General features: G+C 40.2%; 1 protein-coding gene across 1 annotated transcript; it reads left to right on the forward strand.

Annotated features, from left to right (window-relative positions):
* Positions 1 to 225: 225 nt before the first annotated feature.
* On the forward strand, positions 226 to 11,390 carry snupn (snurportin 1). Its single transcript, XM_084934034.1, has 9 exons — positions 226 to 332; positions 1,834 to 1,998; positions 2,733 to 2,916; positions 3,305 to 3,409; positions 8,040 to 8,136; positions 9,515 to 9,612; positions 9,793 to 9,870; positions 10,351 to 10,431; positions 10,524 to 11,390. Exons 2-9 carry the CDS (start codon positions 1,841 to 1,843, stop codon positions 10,842 to 10,844), a joined length of 1,122 nt encoding a protein of 373 aa, XP_084790160.1. The 5' UTR covers positions 226 to 332; positions 1,834 to 1,840; the 3' UTR covers positions 10,845 to 11,390.
* Positions 11,391 to 18,264: the final 6,874 nt, after the last annotated feature.

Here is an 18,264-nt window from a genome sequence, read left to right on the forward strand (position 1 = left end):
CTCATTTAAGTGCTGCGTTTAAACTGAATTTATATACAGTACATGTTTATGTGGCCTCCTTTATACTTTTTAACTCCCCTACATTTAAACGTTGTTGTTTTTACCCTACTTTATTTATTTAACACGTTTAGCACCGTCAAATTTGCTAGGATAACTTTGAGAGTGTTTTGTTTTTTGTAATAGTTCCACATAAGTGACCGATATCATTTCTATCGTGTGAAAAAACAAACTCCGGGTTAGATTGGGCTTTTTTGTCGGCCAACTGAAAAACGCCACCCGGCAAAAATGATGACAGCGTGACGTTTCGGCAGCATCCTCCCTGAATGTCCAAGGTATCTGTTTACGCTAGCTTTGTGAAAACTAACATCTCATAAAGTTTACTGCATAGCGTTTGAGTCCAGTATTTGTGTATAGTTTGTACGAAAGCACGTTTTTGTTGCAAAACGCGCTAGGGTCAAAGTTCCTAACTGCTTGCATAGTTAGCAACCACAGCGTGCTAGCAGGTTTAGCGCGATGCAATGCTAGCAGCTAAGCTATGTGACTGTCCAGTTGTAGTAGTCCGTAATAGGAGGCTTTTCTGGCCTTTTCCCGCGAAGTACAATCTAGACAGATACCCCACTAGACCAGGGCGTTTGGTGCTTGATTATATTGGTATTACCTGTGCAATATTACGCTTAAAATAAAATAAAAAAAATCCCGTCAATCAGCACATGTTTGTCCTAGTTAAGTGTGTAAATGATGTACAAGCAATCATTTACACACTTGTACCCGCACTTTCTATAGACTATATTTGATTTAGAGTACATAAAAGGATGATCCTAAGCTCTCGGTGATCGTGGGGGGCAAATTGGACTAGATGCTACTAAAGCTGGTTTATGAAGGTCAAATAATCGGCCATGACATACTTAATTTGTAGAAATTAGCTGATGAATTATTAAGGATGTACAGATTATGAAGAAGTATTCATAAGTAGTCACGTCATTATTAACATCGTGAATATGTAAAACGATTACTCATGGGCTTTGGAAAAATAAGAGTTTAATTTGGAAACGAAATCTTCAAAGTTTAATTATAAATACGTTAAAAATATAGTGTTATGTGTGAAGTCAACTAAATCTGCCACTGTGTGGTGGGGAGTTGGACTGAGATCTGTGGTCTGGTAATATTTTTAAAAAGCAGCTACAAATTCGTCTTTACAAACTTGCTTATGGGTAACTTTATCTTGTTATATTTTTGGCATTTTGTTATGAAGCACTTTTTGATATTTGCCTTGAAAGGTGCTGTAGAAAAATGTTTTAATTTACTTTAACTTTACTTTTATGTTGAGGCCAAATAATGTGCCAAAAGGCAAAACAACCGTGACCATAAATCGAAAGTGGGACACTAGTCATATTATTTCATATAGTTTTAATAAGTTGCTACAATCCAACATTGTAATTTAAATGAACATTCAGAGATAGGTAGATGTGTCCCTATTTCAAGGGAAATCGAGACATCGAAACTCTTTCCGCTCTTTATCACACTATCTTTGAACACATGCTGATAGGCCTGAATCATTCAATATGGCTTAAATTTAAATGCGCAACCAAACTGTCAGAAGATATCTGCAGTAAATTTAAAGCACATAAACACTGGTGCATCTCAACAAACACTGAGCATTAGAATATAATGACTACGTTGAAGTACATATTGTTAATCTTACAAGCTAACCTGTACAAGAGCTCTAGCACACAGAAACAGATAAGCCACTGGGTTGCCTGTAGTCTTAATTCTCAGACCTATTAACCACTCTTCCTTGTAATATAAAATAAGTACTGGGGTGTTGATTTTCAGTGCCCTCATGGATGACCTGACCCAAGCCCTCTCGGCCAGCTTTGCTGTGTCCAAGGAGCCCAACAGTACAGCCTGCCCCCACCCTCGGCTGGCCCAGTACAAAAGCAAGTACAGTGTGCTGGAGCAGAGTGAGCGACGGCAGCGTTTTCTTGATTGGCAAAAAAGGTAATCATCCAGCTCATTATTTAACATCTACATAGTCTTACCTGACAGTTTATTAGGTACATATTTCCTGGACCCTCTTTAATTCCTCATGGCACAGATTCAACACGGTACTGCAAACAGTCCTCAGAGATTTTGCTCTACACTAACATGATTGTGTCACACAGTTGCTCCAGATGTGTTGGCTTTGTCCAGGAGACAAATCCTCTTCACCACTGTGAAGGTCATTTGAGTACAGTGAACTCGTCATGCTCAAGAAACCAGTTTGAGATGATTCTTTATGACATGATGTGTTACCTTGCACTGTGTCATCAGAAAATGAGTAAACTGTGGCCATAAAGGGATGAACATATTCATCAAGAACACTCGGGCAAGCTGTGGCGTTTTACATGCATCAGTTGGCACTAAGGGGGAAGGAGCGTGTCAACAAATATCCCCCATACCATCACAGCCCCAACTCAACTCAGATTTATTCATAAAGCTTGTTTTGGTAAATGTGAAGTGTGGGACACTTCGAAGCATCTGATCAGCTCACCAGAGGGACCTGGGAGCTGAATCGGTTCGTAAGAAGTCAGAGATGTAGGAAAGAGCCAAACCATGAACGGCTTTTCTTGAACTCCATTCAAATCCTCACTGGCAACCAGTGGAGATAAGCTAAAACAGGTGTATAACACTATATGTTTACACTGCGCCATGCAAAAGCATCTCAGTGACTCGTTTTCCATTTCTTATTTTAGTAAAAGGTTAAACTATGTCAACCATGCACGGCGTCTGGCTGATGGGGATTGGACGGGGGCAGACAGTGATGGGGAGGAAGATATGGAGAAACAGGAGGAGGGAGAACGAGCACAAGATGGCAACACAGAAGAGGAGGAGATGGAGATCGAGAGGAGGAAGCTGCCAAAACATTATGCAAACCAGGTCAGTGTTTGATGCATGGACATTGCTGTGTGAAGTTTTGTTGTATTCCTGTCTTTTCCAGCAGAGGGCGCTTGAGTCCTAAAGTTACAACTCCGGTCTGGAGAATAGAGCAGCCAGATCCCAACAAACAAAGCATGGAACAAAGAGTTTGTTTGTGTGGGAAAGTTTTTATTTCCGAGTCTGAAAGAAAAGTGTCTTTTTTGGTGTACTAACTTCTGAATACTAAAGCTAGCTAAAATGTGGCATGACAGTCTGTTATAAAGTGGGGCTCCTGGTCACCAAACATGAAACTCTGTAATAACTCACACTGTTGTGTTCATTGTCATTGTCATTCTTGTAGGCTTAAATAAAGTTTTGATGAAGGTGACATGTCCCTTTTCCTCCTCAGCTCATGCTATCAGAGTGGCTAGTGGATATACCATCAGAGCTGGACACTGATTGGCTGATGGTGGTCTCTCCTGTGGGCAAAAGATCTCTGATTGTTGCCTCTAAGGTAGGAGCCGTTCCTCTTTTCTTTGCCTCCATGTTGATGCCTGTTTCTGAATTTCAGAATCTAGCGAGTAACTTTAAAGTCATCTCTTTAAACATTCCTTTTTTGTAGTCACTATTCACAGCGATGACTGAAACAGAAGGCTTACTGATTTCTGAATTTTTGAATCATCAGATTGTCATCTTCCAGTCCTGATCAAAAGTCGTATCAGTCTTTGAAAAACAGCAGTCAGTATTTCCTGCAGTTTGAGTGCAGTGCTAAAGTGAGTGTGTTTGGAGAGGATTGTTGTACTTTGCATCTGTTGCTTTTTATTTCAACGCTGCCTTTGTGGTATTGCAGAGGACGATGTGGATTGTGTCTGTGTTTGAAATGAGCCACCTTGTCAGAGCTACGCTGCCCAATAACTTAATAATGTGGGCATTATTAAGTTCTTGGGCAGTTCCTGCCCAAGTTCCTGCTCTTGCTCTTGACGAAGGCGGTCGCACTTTTCTCCTCTCCTCCTCTCCCTTAGCTTCCCTGCTTAGCCTCTTATGTCCTTGTCTAGTCTCGTGTTTTTTGTATTACTTTTCCCTGGAACACTCTCTCACAGTCTGTTCTCTAAAACCTAAAAGAGAATTATGGATTTGATCAACTGGTCTCTGAATGCAAATGACACCCCTTCTCAACGAGAAGTCTGGGCTCGGGTGAGCCTGACTGCTGAAGCTATCTACCTATTCGGAACCATGGTAACAGGGTTCTTGCTGATCGGAGCTGCCTTGGCCCTGACTTATCGAAGAATTAAGGAAGTGGAACCGGCTGTTCAAACCCCCACAAGGCTGCCCACTGGAATTGAAATGATGGGACGAGGCGTGAGTTTCTCAAAATGGGCTCATTGAGTGCAGCACGGAGAAGATCTTGGAGAGGCTACGGCTGCTGTGAATACTCAGAACAAGACCTCTGAGTGAAAAACTGGATTACATCTGGAGGGGCTAGCTCGAATAACACCTTTGAGCGCAAATTCGATCACATCTTGGGGAAGTGCACTGCGGTCGTGAGTTCTCAGAACCTGCTCTTTGAGCAAAAAGAATGACAACATCACTGAACGTAAGTTTGGATAACATCATAGAAAGCTCACGGCTCTCCAACGGGAGATTGAGAGACCAGTGTTGGACTGTTAGAGCAGCTTAGAAATTCATATGAGTTGTTCGCACTAAAGTAAAAAGCACCATCACTTCATGCGGATACCTTCTGGGCGCCAGCTGCGGTCAAGGCTGGAGCCGAACAAAAAACACCCTGATAACGACTGTGTTTAGACTGTTCCTTCCCATTCCATGCAAGGCCACCTGGGTTGGCTGGAAGACTGTTTACTTAGCCTAGCAGGGCGAAGGACACTGTCTCAGCTGAACTCTGGACACGCACACACATACATATACACTGATATGCACACACTCATCCCCCCTCCCTTTCCAAACGCCTTCAACGCTTATTCCCTTCCGATGCTGACGGTGGATCAAGGAGACCAGCGCACGCAGGCCCGGATGTACTGTCTAAATCGGCTGTCTCTCACCCTTTACCCACCCCTGTTGCTTGTCATGTGTTTCTTTGGTGTATTAAGAGTTTTTTTGTTTGTTTTTTCATGTGCTATGTGCAGAGGTGTTTTTTTCTGTTCTCAAACTGATCTCCCTGTTGGAGCTCAGTCTGGGGGGAGGTATTTTTTTCTCCTTATCTTTCCTCATGTGGTGCATTTTCCATTGTTATACCTCTCTGACCTGTCTTCCCCATGTGATGTTTTGTGTCATGTATGTATGGTCGGAGGGTAAGATGGCGCCGCCATTGCGTGCAATAGGTCGGCAGCCTTATGAAATTTCCCCTTGTGGGACTAATAAAGGTATAAAGGTATATCAATATCAAAACAGTTTGAGAGAATTTTCCTCGAGCTGCGATAAAGAGTCACAGTCAATAGATTAGAATCAGTTGATTAAATTAGAAAGATGACTGTGTGCTCCAGAAATGATTAAAAAAAGCAACACAGAGGTTTTTAATATGTGTCATGCTTATACCACTTTTCTCCATTTAGAAAGTGAAAAAATAAAGCGAAGAATTTGGTTTAAAAGCTAAAAAAAAAAAAAAACCTACAAAATAATCAGAAGGGATCTTCTTGAGCGTTTTTTGGTGGTTTTCCTCTTTAAACTTGTGGCAGCGTGCTGATTTTGAGCTCAAGTAGGTCATCGGCACAGGTCATCCATCCATCATCACCCAATTTGCAAGTTGAGCTGACTGTGTTGTGTTTGCATTGCCATTCATTTAACTTGCCAACTAGGGATGGGAATCGAGAACCAATTCTTGTAGAACCCTTTCCCAGTAGTCCAATTCCTTGGAATTGTTTGTCTGCATATCGATCCTGCTTATCAGTTCTTCCACTCACAGCTGATTTCAGTTCATGTGTCAGAGGAGGGAAATAGCAACGCAGTCCATGGTATGGATATAGACATATTATTTTTATTGCACAAAAGGACAAGATAAAGGTAAAGTGCAAACTGCACCAAGGATAGAAACAACTGCATTATGCTGCTTACACAACTGCGGTTCTTTGCAAGCATCTGCACAGACAGCATGCTAATGCTAAGCTACATTAAAAGCTACAATATACATTAAAACTATTGCTCAATAAGTTTAGAAAACTTGATAACTGAACTTTAAAATGTGCCTTTTTAACCCTAAAAAGGAGCAGTGAGAAGAGCAGGTTGCAGGTTCACCTGTGGATGTCTTTTTACACCTCTTTCTTCCTTTACATAAGTCTTGTTGACAACCAGCATGATTTAGTCAGAGCTCAAATAAATAGTGAGTTTGAGCTTTAAAGAGGGAGCAGGAGTGCACTGCTGTACCAACTAAGCATTTTAAAACAAAAGAAAAAAATCAGGAGCGTGATTACAGCACACTAAGTGTTTCATCTTTATTATTTTGTTTTGCAAAGATCATCTGAAATAAGATGCAGTTCATTAACCAGCAGTGAGGAAAACTATGTCGGATAGAAGGTGTTCTGAGAATGAACCGTGCTGTGACAGAATTCCAAATTGACAAGTAAAATTGGAGTCGAGTTGCGTGGAGGCAGGGACGACTTCTGCTGATTCATGAGAAACAAGAAAGTCAAAAACCCAACCGCAGACAAACCCTTTAAGATCTTATATCCTCTGTAGAAATTTCAATATCGTCACCAAGACATCAATTTAGGGAAGTGAAAGCAGCTATCGTAGCCTCTTGTGAAAAAGTGCACTTGAGGTTTTTTTTTTTCCTCAGCTGTTTATGTGATTTAGCCTTAAATATGCAATTTACCTGATGATGTTGATGTTCATGAGTAATGGCAAGGCTGTCAAATGCTTGGATGAGATTCCTTGAAATTGTAGTCATGTCAAGGAAACTGAACTGCACCCATTTTCCCTCTTACTGCACCCAGAAGCTGGTGTTGTACTAGTGTTACTGAAACCACACACCCTCTGATGCAACCATGGAGAAAATCATAATGACTGTGCATCTACAGTCATCTGGTTCCTTGTTCATTATATCACGGCTCGAGCTTGCTGTCAATGAATTCCCTGAATCAGCACCAAAAACAAAGAAAAAAGGTTACCAGATTAAGATGAAGATGTTTTCCATGTCCCGAGGAAGGGTGAATGAGACTAAGTATTCACGCTTGATTAAGACTGTGGTCCTCATACTGTTGGTGAAACTGTGCTGTGAAAACTGAGCTCCTTCTCTATATGATTACCTCTCTGTGCGTTAAATGACTGATTACAACTACATTACAATTAAAAACTGACAACATGAGTCATAAAAGTTCTTGCTCCACTTATGTGAAGAGCTTTGCCTCATTTATTGCACAGAGGCGAGCAGTTAATTTGATCATAGGCATTTTGCAAGGAAATGCAATATTGTGACACATTTAGTGATGATACATTCGCTGCTTTTTTACGTCACCTTGCTACTGCCGCCAGACCTGCCTTTACGCTGTAGTTATAAAGGGTCAACTGTGGTGTCTCAAACAATGCTCAGATGCCACAAATATCCCCCACACTATTACACCACCATCAGCAGCCTGAGCCCTTGATACAAGGCAGGATGGATCTGTGCTTTCGTGTTTACACCATCGACTGAATGTGACAGCACAAATTGAGATTCATCACACTTCTTCTGCTGCTGTAGCCCTTCTGCTTCAAGGCTCAACGTCATGCTGACCGGAAGAGATGCTCTTCTGCATATTTTGGTTGTAGCGAGTCATAATTGGAGCTATTGTTCCCTTCCAATCAGATTGAAGCAGTGTAGCTGTGCTCAGTGTAAACCTAATAAAGTGGCCAGTGAATGTAAATTATTATCTCCTATGATTAGATTTCAATGAGCTGACCTTACATGCGGAGCTCTAAATGCACTGCACTTGTCTGATAGCTGCCTTTGATGTATGGAGAAAATAAGGACAACCATGAGGGGAAAATACATTCTAGTTATTTTTCTCCCTTTTAACAGTTGAACATAAACATTGTTAAAGCCGTTTCTAACTCCTGCTCTTTAATGCTCACATTGACAGAATTGTGGAGACATGTAAATGAAATGATAACAGTGGTTTCTTCCCTCCTGTATTGTTTCTGGTTTTCTTCTAAAGGGTTCCACTGCAGCGTACACCAAAAGTGGCTATTGTGTGAACCGTTTCCCCTCCCTGCTGCCTGGTGGGAACAGACACAACTCTGCTATGGGAAAAGGTAGGTGGGCCCGACTTTGTATTTGGATCTCTATAATGGGCCACTTAGGCATTTTAACAACACGAGGAAGTGATCCGCAAACAGCGGGTTCTCCCATTCACCTGTGAGTTTATTTCATTTCAGCCACATCGAAACAGCTTCCAGGCTTTTTTTTTTTAATGTGATAATCACAAAGCTTTTTCACATCCTTTTCAACTCCACCTATATTAGTGGGACAATCGGTACAGCTCACTACATGGAATTAGGCAAGTAGTTGACAGGCTGGAGTTTTGTGTATGAAGTACAAGTGCAGATGATTTCCATTAGATTAGACGATATTATCATTTAAGAAAAGAAAACTATGGAATGTGAGTTTCAGATATTTCCGTTAGTTTAGGCAGCACTGCATTTCTTGTGAAGAGATTTTTACTCAGATTAAAACTACCAAAGCGGAAATTACTGAGAAAACCTGATTTCAAGGGGGGCATTTACAGAAAAGAGACAAGTTTAAAAACCTGACAAAGCAGTAACAAAGAGCCCGAGCAAACAGTTCAAAGGAGAAAACCACTGCTGACCAAAACATCTTTGTGATTCCCCCAAGACTTTTGGGAAAACATTCAGTGGGCTGACAGAATGAAAGTTGAACTTTTTTGAAGGTTTGAGTCCTGTTACATCTGGTGTAAAACTAACACTGGATTTCATAAAGAGAACATCAGACCAACACTCAAACGTGGTGGTGGTAGTGTGATCTTCTGGGGCTGCTTTGCTGCTTCAGGACCTGAACAACTTGCTGTAATTAGTGGAGTCTAAAAAATCGTTGGATTATGCAGCTGTACAATGATCCATACACCAGCAAGTCCACCTCTGACTGGCTGAATAACAAACTAAATGATAGTTTTGGAGTGGCCTAGTCAAAGTCTGGAATGGATTTGGCAGGACTTTACAGACCATTCATGCTTATAAACCCCCAATGTGACTGAATGAAAACAATTTTGAAGAGTGAGACAAAATTATTATTATGAGTTATTGCAAACAGTTGGCTGCAGTTGTTGCACAAGCTGTTAGGATTAGGGGGTAATTACTGGGTAACAGATGGTCAGGTAGGTTGGATAACTTAAATCCCTTAATAAATGAAATTGTTATTTAAAAGCTGCATTTTGTATTTATTCAGGTTATCTTTATCTGATATTATATTTAGTTTGATGATCTGAAGCATGTAAGTCTGTCAAATATGCAAAATAATGAACAAGAAATCGAGAAAAGAGTAACTACTTTTTCACAGCAGTGAATATCTGGTCCTTTGCAATATAAAGTTATACCTTCTTATTTGATTTTATTCATTGAGAATGAAGTTGTAATAAGAGTTTAAATCTTCTTCTTTTTAATGTGCTGCATGCAGACTACACAATCTTGGACTGCATTTACAGCGAGGTGGACAGAACTTACTACATTCTGGACGTCATGTGCTGGAGAGGCCACCCGGTCTACGACTGCCCAGTAAGATTGTCTTCTAATCTTGTAGCAATCCAGGAATGCTTGTCTAATTGCATAAGTAGCAGAGTCTGGGACACAGATGTGCCTTATGTTGGGGGGGGGGTGTTGCCATGTTGTCCAGTTCATTGGCTCAGAAGGTGAAAAGCAGTTTTTTGTTTTCACTGCTTGGTTTCTCGTCAACAGACCGAGTTCCGTTTCTTTTGGCTCCAGTCCAAAGTCCAGGAGACCGACAGCCTATCGGAGATCACCAAACGCAACCCTGTGTGTACCAGCAACACAAATCAAAGCCTTTTTCCTAGTGCCTCCATTTTTTTTAAAGTCCAAGTTTATTGTTTGTTAATTGGGACACTGCAACGTGTTTACACAGTCACACATTGTCTGCATTGTGTTTGTTGTGCCTTGCTGATTATTTCCACACATGGTTTTAATAAAATCTTAAACACGGAACTCCTCAGGCCAAGGAGAAAAAGGGAAATCAGTCCCCCAGTTTTTTGTATTAAATGCGCCCTAAAGTGACACATCTTTAAGGTTATGGATGTTTGTGGAGGCCTGAGAGAGCTTGAGTTCAAGGTCCATCTATTCATTCTTAAGTGTTTGTGTGGAACTGCCAAATCTGCTAAATCAGGTTCAGTGCTTACTGAGTAGATTCGTCACTGGAAGGCAAATTCTCACATGTGACAAGAGGGCAAATTGTGTTTTGAGCTAGCAGTGTGGTTCTCTGATTTTTGTTTGGTCCCACAGTTCCGGTTTGTGGGGCTCCAGAGCACAGACTGCACAGCAGAATCAATAAAGGCAGCCCTGGCAGCAGAGTACAGCTTCAGTGTAAGAGCAGACTGTGAATTATTTATCTCCAGTTATTCTTTAAATGCAAACAGTGTTTCATGTTTGCCTTAATTCTGGTTTTCCGGTTGCAGGTGGATGGTCTCCTCTTCTACCATCGGCAGACCCACTACACCCCTGGCAGCACCCCTCTGGTCGGCTGGCTTCGCCCTTACATGGTCACTGACATCCTGGGTATAGAAGTTCCTGCAGGACCTCTCACCAAGAAGCCGGAATATGCCAGCCATCAGCTACAGCAGATCCTGGAACATAAGAAAACATCAAGTGAAGTCCGCCCGGCCAACAGAAGCGGAGGTTATGAGTTAGAGTACCTGTCCACTCCAAACCAGGGCAGTGAGGACACTCTGAACTCTTTGAAACAGACGCCAATACGAGAAGCATATATGGAGATCTGAGTGGGAGGCTTAACGAGATGCAAATTCTAAATGGTGGTGAAAGCCCATATATGGTTCTTTAGAATTTCTTCTGAATGGTTCTGCAGATCTGACCAATTGCAAAGCTTGAAAAGACTTTCCTCACACAGTATTTCACCACATGCATATTCCTAACATCATACGTCTGCAGCTGCAGTTAAAATAGAATGAGAAACGTGTTGGCATAAATGGCCAAAGTGCAGCACAGTGAAGGTTGTGATCTACCCTTTTTTTTCACTTGAGCAGGGTCTTGCAAAAGAAGCATCTCATCCTTACTGTTGTCAGTTTATGCAGGTTTATTGCAGAAATTTTTTGGAGCAGTTCGCTCATTAGCTGAGCAAACACTACAGAGTCTGCAGAATGAACACTCAGCAATTTGGAAGGCGCGGTAATGCTGACTGGTCACATCCTGTTAGTTAGTGCTTATCAGCAACAGGGACATGGGTTTTTACGATGTAATGTTGAATTTGAAATTGCTTAGGAAATGTTTTAAACTGTGTGTATTCTAAATAAATGTTTTTTATCGCCCTTTGCTTTGCTATTCACTTTGTTACCACAGACTGCTGGATTTTTGCAGTTTTGTTAAAAGACTAAATCAGTTTGATTTGAGACATTTTGTCAAAATATTAGTGCAAGTTAAACATGACATATTTCATTGTAATATAAGTCCTTCACTGAAAAGCTGGCATCATTGATAACCTTAAAAAATATACATACATGTTAATGTGGATACATAAAATGTGTTGTGTTTAAAAGCCCTAGGCAGACAGTTCAGACTTGATTGCTCTGTCAGTATAGCTGTTGAGTAGGTGATGTTTCAGTGTATGACTCGTAATAATGAGAGAGCACTCATTAGCAGCATTCATGAGCATCTCCTGTGAGCTGAGCCACATTTGGCTTACTGAGCCATTTGCGTAACTGTGAAGAGGAGGGTGGAAACTGTCAACAGGAAAAGACGTGAAAGTGTCTGTTGGGGTTATGTTTCAGCAACCTGTGCCAGCACATCCTCTGAGCAGGCACGCCACAGACGATTGCCTGAGGTTACCACATCTAGGCTGTCTGATGTTGATAGTGTCTTTCTAAGAAAGAATACCTTTCACCCTTTGCTCCCATAGTATTTTTTTTAAGTACCTCGATTCTGTTTTCAATTATTCGTCTATAATTTCTCTGTAAATTAAATTTAAAGTTGCTTAATTAGTAGTCATCCACAGTCATGATTCAGTGAGGGTGGGGCAAGTATACTTTAGTAATGCCCTGACCTTTTCTCTGTTTCCACCAGGAAAAAAAAGACTTAGCCCATGAAATACTGCTACACTTCCTTGATGGGTAGATCATTTTTTATAGACTGTAACAATCTCCAAGTTTTGGTTTCTAAACACACAGCCGTTCTGCTGACTGTTACTATAGGCCTACATTAATGTTCATATTTTGGGTAAAATGTTTAAACAAAAATGTAAACTCTATTATTATTTAATCTTTTTTTGCCTGCTTCTTTTAGAGGTTGCCACAGCAGATCTCCCCCTGTCTCCAGCCTCCTTTTCTGACATACCAACCCTTCGCATGTCCTCCTTTACTACCTACATGAATCGTCTCTGTGGTCAACTCTTCAACTCAGCTCGGCCTTCTGTTTTTTCTTCTTTTTTTTTTGTCAGTTTGTGTCCAAACCACACATCATAACAATGTTCGTTACCCCTTTATAAACCTTTCCTTTCACTGTATCCTTCTGTCAAAAATCACCCCTGACACTCGTCTACACCCACCACATCCTGCCTGCACTCTCTTCCTCATGTCTTCACTTCACCACTTCATCCTCTTTGTAGCTGCCCTCACGTTTTCATTCACTAATCCTCTACACTTCATGATCTACTAACTGTCCTCCTTTGTCTTTCTCAGACTCTCATTTTCTACACTTATCAGTTCCTCAAAGTACTCCATCTTCCCAACACGGTAACTTCACTTGTTAGTGAATTTCAGTTTCTGTCCTTAAACTACTCTAGCCTTCTTGCCCGTCCTTTTCAACTCGATCTCTCGACCCGGCCTTTAGTGTCCAGCCTCACGTTCAGTGCTGTGAAAAATCTATTTGCCTCATGTCCCGCTTTCTTTTTTTTCCCATATTTGTCACACTTACATGCTTCGGATCAAAGAACATCAAAGAAATGTTAATATTAGACAAAGATAACCTGGCAAGTCATCCAGGTCCTGAAGCAGCAAAGCAGACCCAAATCATCACACTACCACTACTATGCTTGACTCTTGGTTTGATGTTCTTTTTATCAAATGCTATTAATTATATGTCAATTGTAAACAGGACTCAAGCCTCCAAAAATGTCTTCATTTTTGATTTTGGCCAAGTTTTTTCATTGGATGCCCTTCCTGATGCAACACTGAGACATGAAAAATGGTCCTGTGCCATATGTTTCTACCCAGAGTTCTTTGCGCCCCAGCTCTTACTTTTCAAGGTCCTGTGTTACTATAGATGTTCTAAAAGTTCTACCATCCCGTGTTACCCAGCCTGAAAAACATAACCTGAAAAAGATGTCTTGCAGCTCTGTATTGGCATAGTGATGTGGGTTGACCCAAATAATAGGAGAGATGATGCATGATAAGTGAGTGTTAAACTGGAGGGGGACAGGATACTGGGGCATAAAACTTTGGTAACAAAAATAGACTTTGAAACAGGGCATGCTAATCTTTTTTTTTTTAAAAACAGCATGTTATAGTTTTTTTTTTTTTTAATTATCTTATAAAATTGGCACTTTTATATCCACCCTTTGATGCCTCCATAGACCAGCATAACTGTCATGTATTTGTATCAACACTCACATTTTCTATACCTGGAAAAAGAACATAATTTTTTCCTTGTCTTGCTCTTACAGCGGTATCACTATTGTTCTCGCCACCTACGTGGAACATTGACAGGTGAAAACAACACGTTTCAACACTTCTCTGGGGTAGACTGATTCTGGGAAACATAGATCACTAAGTGTACAATGCAGCTGAAAAGTTCAGCATACCACATTTACACACGATAAGTCCTGGAAAGCATGATGTGGTTTGTGACGATGAATCAGTTAATTTTTTTTTTTTCTTTAATGAACCATAATTTGGAAAAACTGCAAAAAAGCAACGTTTCTGCAAGTGTTTGCAGAGTTAATTCCCCAGTTTTCTTGCATCTGCGGTTAAAGGTTTCTGCAAAAATCTAAAGAATACGCCTTGTGTAATCCAGAGCAAATTGACAAATGCAGTTCATCGAGTACAGTCAGATACTTCCTCTTTCACCTCTGTACTGAGAGACATGTCAAACAGAGCAAAGCGAGATGTGTGGTTACTGCAAGAATTCCGATATGACTCAGCAGTACTTTCCAGGAACCGAGCACCTGCCAATTCACAGATACACTTTTCATAGTGCTGTCAGTCTTTCCCCCCCACACACACACACACACAAATGCTCTGATCTTTACGAAAACCTTGTTACAAGACGTTTAAGGAGTGAAGCAGATTTGTGTTTCTTCTGCACATCTCTCTCTCTGTGCACGTCTGACAGTAATATCAGTGAGAGCAAACTTCATCTGTGTGCCACATTAGTAAAAGAGTGTAAACTGCTCTTCAGGTCATTAAATCTCCTCAGTTTGCACGCATAGCACTAACATCATACAGCTTCATGCAGCACTGGGTTCACAGAGTTTGGCTAAGTGTGTTTGTGTGTTTGCAAAATCCATTTAGCACCCATTTTAGACTTGATGTATAAAGCCTGAAGTGTCATTAACCCGCATTACATAAAACAACTTCAATCTTGTAGCGAACTGATTTTTTTTTTTTTTCCAACAACTGTAGAGAACCTCATCTTCCTCTCTAGCTTTTATTGATTTGAGTTGATTTTTATCAACTCTTGAAATCTTCATTTGTCACAGGTTTACTGCGTCCTTTTTTTTTCTTCCTTTTATTCAGATTGACACTATGAGGGGGAAGAGCTAAAGGTTTACCAATCAGATTTTCCCAAAGGATGATGTCAGCTGGTTTCACAGGAAGTCTATTGTTGTCCACTCCCTTTTCCCTTTGGTTTTCAAGCCAGACTTTCTCACGCTTCAATATTTAAGGTTTGCTTATTGTGGGGGGGAATAATCGTGCATTTCAGTGTTCCTATATTTGATGGCCTACAGAAGCACGTTGACAAACACTGCCATCTTCCCTTCCTTCTCTATCTACCTATGTTGAGATAAGCCCGGCCTCTCACTTTGTTTTGCATCGTTTTACCTTTGCAGTCTCGTTAAAACACCCAAAGGTGTGAAATGATTGCCTTCAATAGCTTTGTGGTATATGCAATCTCCTGGCTGCGCTCGAAATAACCTCCCTGCTGAACTATATGAGCAGCCCATAATATTCCAAGGGAGACCTGTATTGTGTCTGTGGCTCATGTTACAGTGACTTTATCGTGCTCTTGGGTATTTTCTAATTCTTATGATGTCATGCATTTCCTGTAAACTCTACTAGATTATAATGTAGCAAGGAGGAAGCAAGAGTTGAGAGTTTGACTAATTAAACTGCTATAAGTGCAACCAACTATTATGGATGGGCCTGCTCATATTATTATTTGTGTCTTCCCACTTTATGTAATGCATTAATAATGCGAACTGCTGGTTTGGGGAGTGCAGCTGTGATGTAGACTCATAGCTGATGAAAAATGTGCACAAAGCTGCACACTGTGAATGCAGATTACAGTGGCTGAAAATTACAATAACATTGTGCTTCAGATTGCATGTACCTTTAAGAAAGTTGCAATGCACAGCTTGACAACCTCAACAAACACCATGACATTGCTGTTAGTCCTACCTACGGCGCTTACTGGCTAATGGTGATTCTGGTGTTCATTGGATTAATTGTGTTTTTAACTGAGAAAAAGCTGTTTGAGGTCGCAGTGCCAGCTCAACAGCGGAAAGAATAAAAGGAATGTTAACCCTTCATTAATAGGATTTAAAGTTCTTGAATCAGGAATAAAGCTTGGAGTCCAACAAACAAATTAGCTGCAGCACTGTGCAAAAGTCTTGAGCCACCCCTTATTTCTTTATATTTTGCAAGAAAAATGGGGAATAGGTGGAGCAGTTTATTGAATTATGTGCGAACATCCATGGAATATGAGGAATTTATAAGGTATATAAAGTAAGTACAATTCTAACACGCTTGAGGGTCAATATTTGGTATGGCCACCTTTATCCTCAACACAGCTTAAACTCTCTGAGGCAGCTTTCTTGTCATTTCTTTAAGTATCTTCAGGAATAGTTCTCCAGGCTCCTTGACGGACATTCAAAGCTCTTCTTTGGATATTGGCTGTCTGTTGTTCTGTTTTCTGTTAAGATGATCACACACTGCTTCAATAATGTTGTGGTCGAGGCTCTGGGGAGGCCAATCCATGACTGATGGCATTCCATTCTTTTGTGCATTTGTTTTTTAATATCCAGATATGTTTTTACAGTGTGTTTGGGATCATTTTCATGTTGAAAAATGAAGCTGATGCCAATCATATGGTTTCCAGATGGTACTGCAATCTGACAGTACTGTTCTGAGTTTATAATTCTATCAGTTTTGACAAGATGTCCAACACCACTGGCTAAAATGCAGCATCAAACTAAAAGAGCGCCTCCACCGTGTTTCACAAATGTCTATAGAAAGTCACTGTTGTACCTCTACATGACCTCTTCTGTGCTTATTGATGACCATTTTTAATGTTCAAATCTGGAATCATCTCTTCATAAGACATGTTGCCACTAATTTTCAGTATTTACCTCAGAGTTTTCTTCACATTTTCTCTCTTTAAGAATGGCTTCTTGGCAGCCACCGCTCCACTGAGACCATTTCTGACAAGGTTTCGATGAACAGTGGCTGGATCAACTACAGAGCCAGATCCTGTCTCGGGTCTTTGCTGCTGTGGATAGGTTTTTTTGTTTATTTGTTTGTTTGTTTGGGGTTTTGCTTAGTTTTTTTGGGGGGGTGAACTATTTCTTCTTATGTCCTCTGTTTGTCCAATTTTCTTAGTCTTTTTTTATGAGACACTGCACACCGTGCCATGATATGCCAAGTGTTTGGCTCTTTGGGAATAACTTTATTTATGCAGAAAATCATTTTAATGCCTGTCAAACTGTGTTATCGTCGCCATTTTTCATAGATTTGACTAAGGAAACGGAAACAACTGGTATAGTTTTGCAACAGGGTGCTCGTAACAAAGTGGCTTGAGAAAGAAATTAAAATTGTTTCTTTGCTAAGTTGTCTGTTACATGTATGAACAGCATGACTGGACTGAAAATGAATGAGAAACCAGCCAATGTCCAAAGAAAAACTTGGCAGCCTGGATAACTATTGCTCAATACTACTTAAAAAAATAACAACAACAAAAAAAAAAAGAAAATGTGCACCCTTGGAAGCAAAATATAAAGAAATGAGCAGTGCCTCCAGACTTTCAAATTATTGTTTTTTCTTACCATAGGAGAGAAGATGGGCTAACAAATCTCTACCTTGTACGCTAAAATATGCTAAGCTAACAATTTAATTGCACTCTTACATAAAATAGCCATCAGTTTTAGCTAACTCCTCACACTCAACAAGGTGTGTTACTAAGATTCTATTTTTTAGTTAACATGTTTAAAAATAGCCCTACATCCTCACCTGAAAATATAGCTAGCATGCAAAGATATATTTTCAGTCAGCTAGTGCCTTGCTGCTAGACGTTTACACCTTTTTCTTCTTTACCTACATTACCTTAGAAATATTAGAAAGTAAGTAAATACAGGACCAGACTCGCTGATACCAAAACCGATACAGACACATTTAACCTAAAAACGCAGCTTATTTACGGGTTGTGATTACTTTCCACGATATTTAGTTAATACAACAAAACACACATTCAACCTGTTCATGCATGTTCATAACTGTGACAGAGACAGGTCTCTTATGCACTTTGGGTCAACTTATGTGGTTTAAATGTACCATAGTGCATGTTTGAGGTTTATTTTTTTCCATTTCCAAAAGAATAATTTACCAGTGGGCTCCATACCCAACTTAGAGGATAGAAAAAGTAAAGCCAGCATTGCTATTGATACTATAAATATTTGGATTGATCCGCCCAACTCTAGAAAACATTAAATGTTCATTCAAACTTGCTAGAATTAGTAGTAGTAATATAAAAATAAAACGTTCCAGGTGCTTTAGGATAAATGCTGAAAAACTATAAATTTCACTTGAAATATAGCCTCCCTAGTCAAAACTACTCACTTAATTAGCTAAATTGAGATTAACAGAGTTCAAATTTTGTACTTACAGGAAACATATTATAATGATACATATCACTGAACGCACTTTTCACGTGTTCTTTTTCAAGTAAAGCATCCTTTTATGTTTAACCGATGCTAAG

Source organism: Perissodus microlepis, chromosome 7 (assembly GCF_051167445.1).
Source record: "Perissodus microlepis isolate ML-2025 ecotype Zambia chromosome 7, ASM5116744v1, whole genome shotgun sequence".
Lineage (NCBI taxonomy): Eukaryota > Metazoa > Chordata > Actinopteri > Cichliformes > Cichlidae > Perissodus > Perissodus microlepis.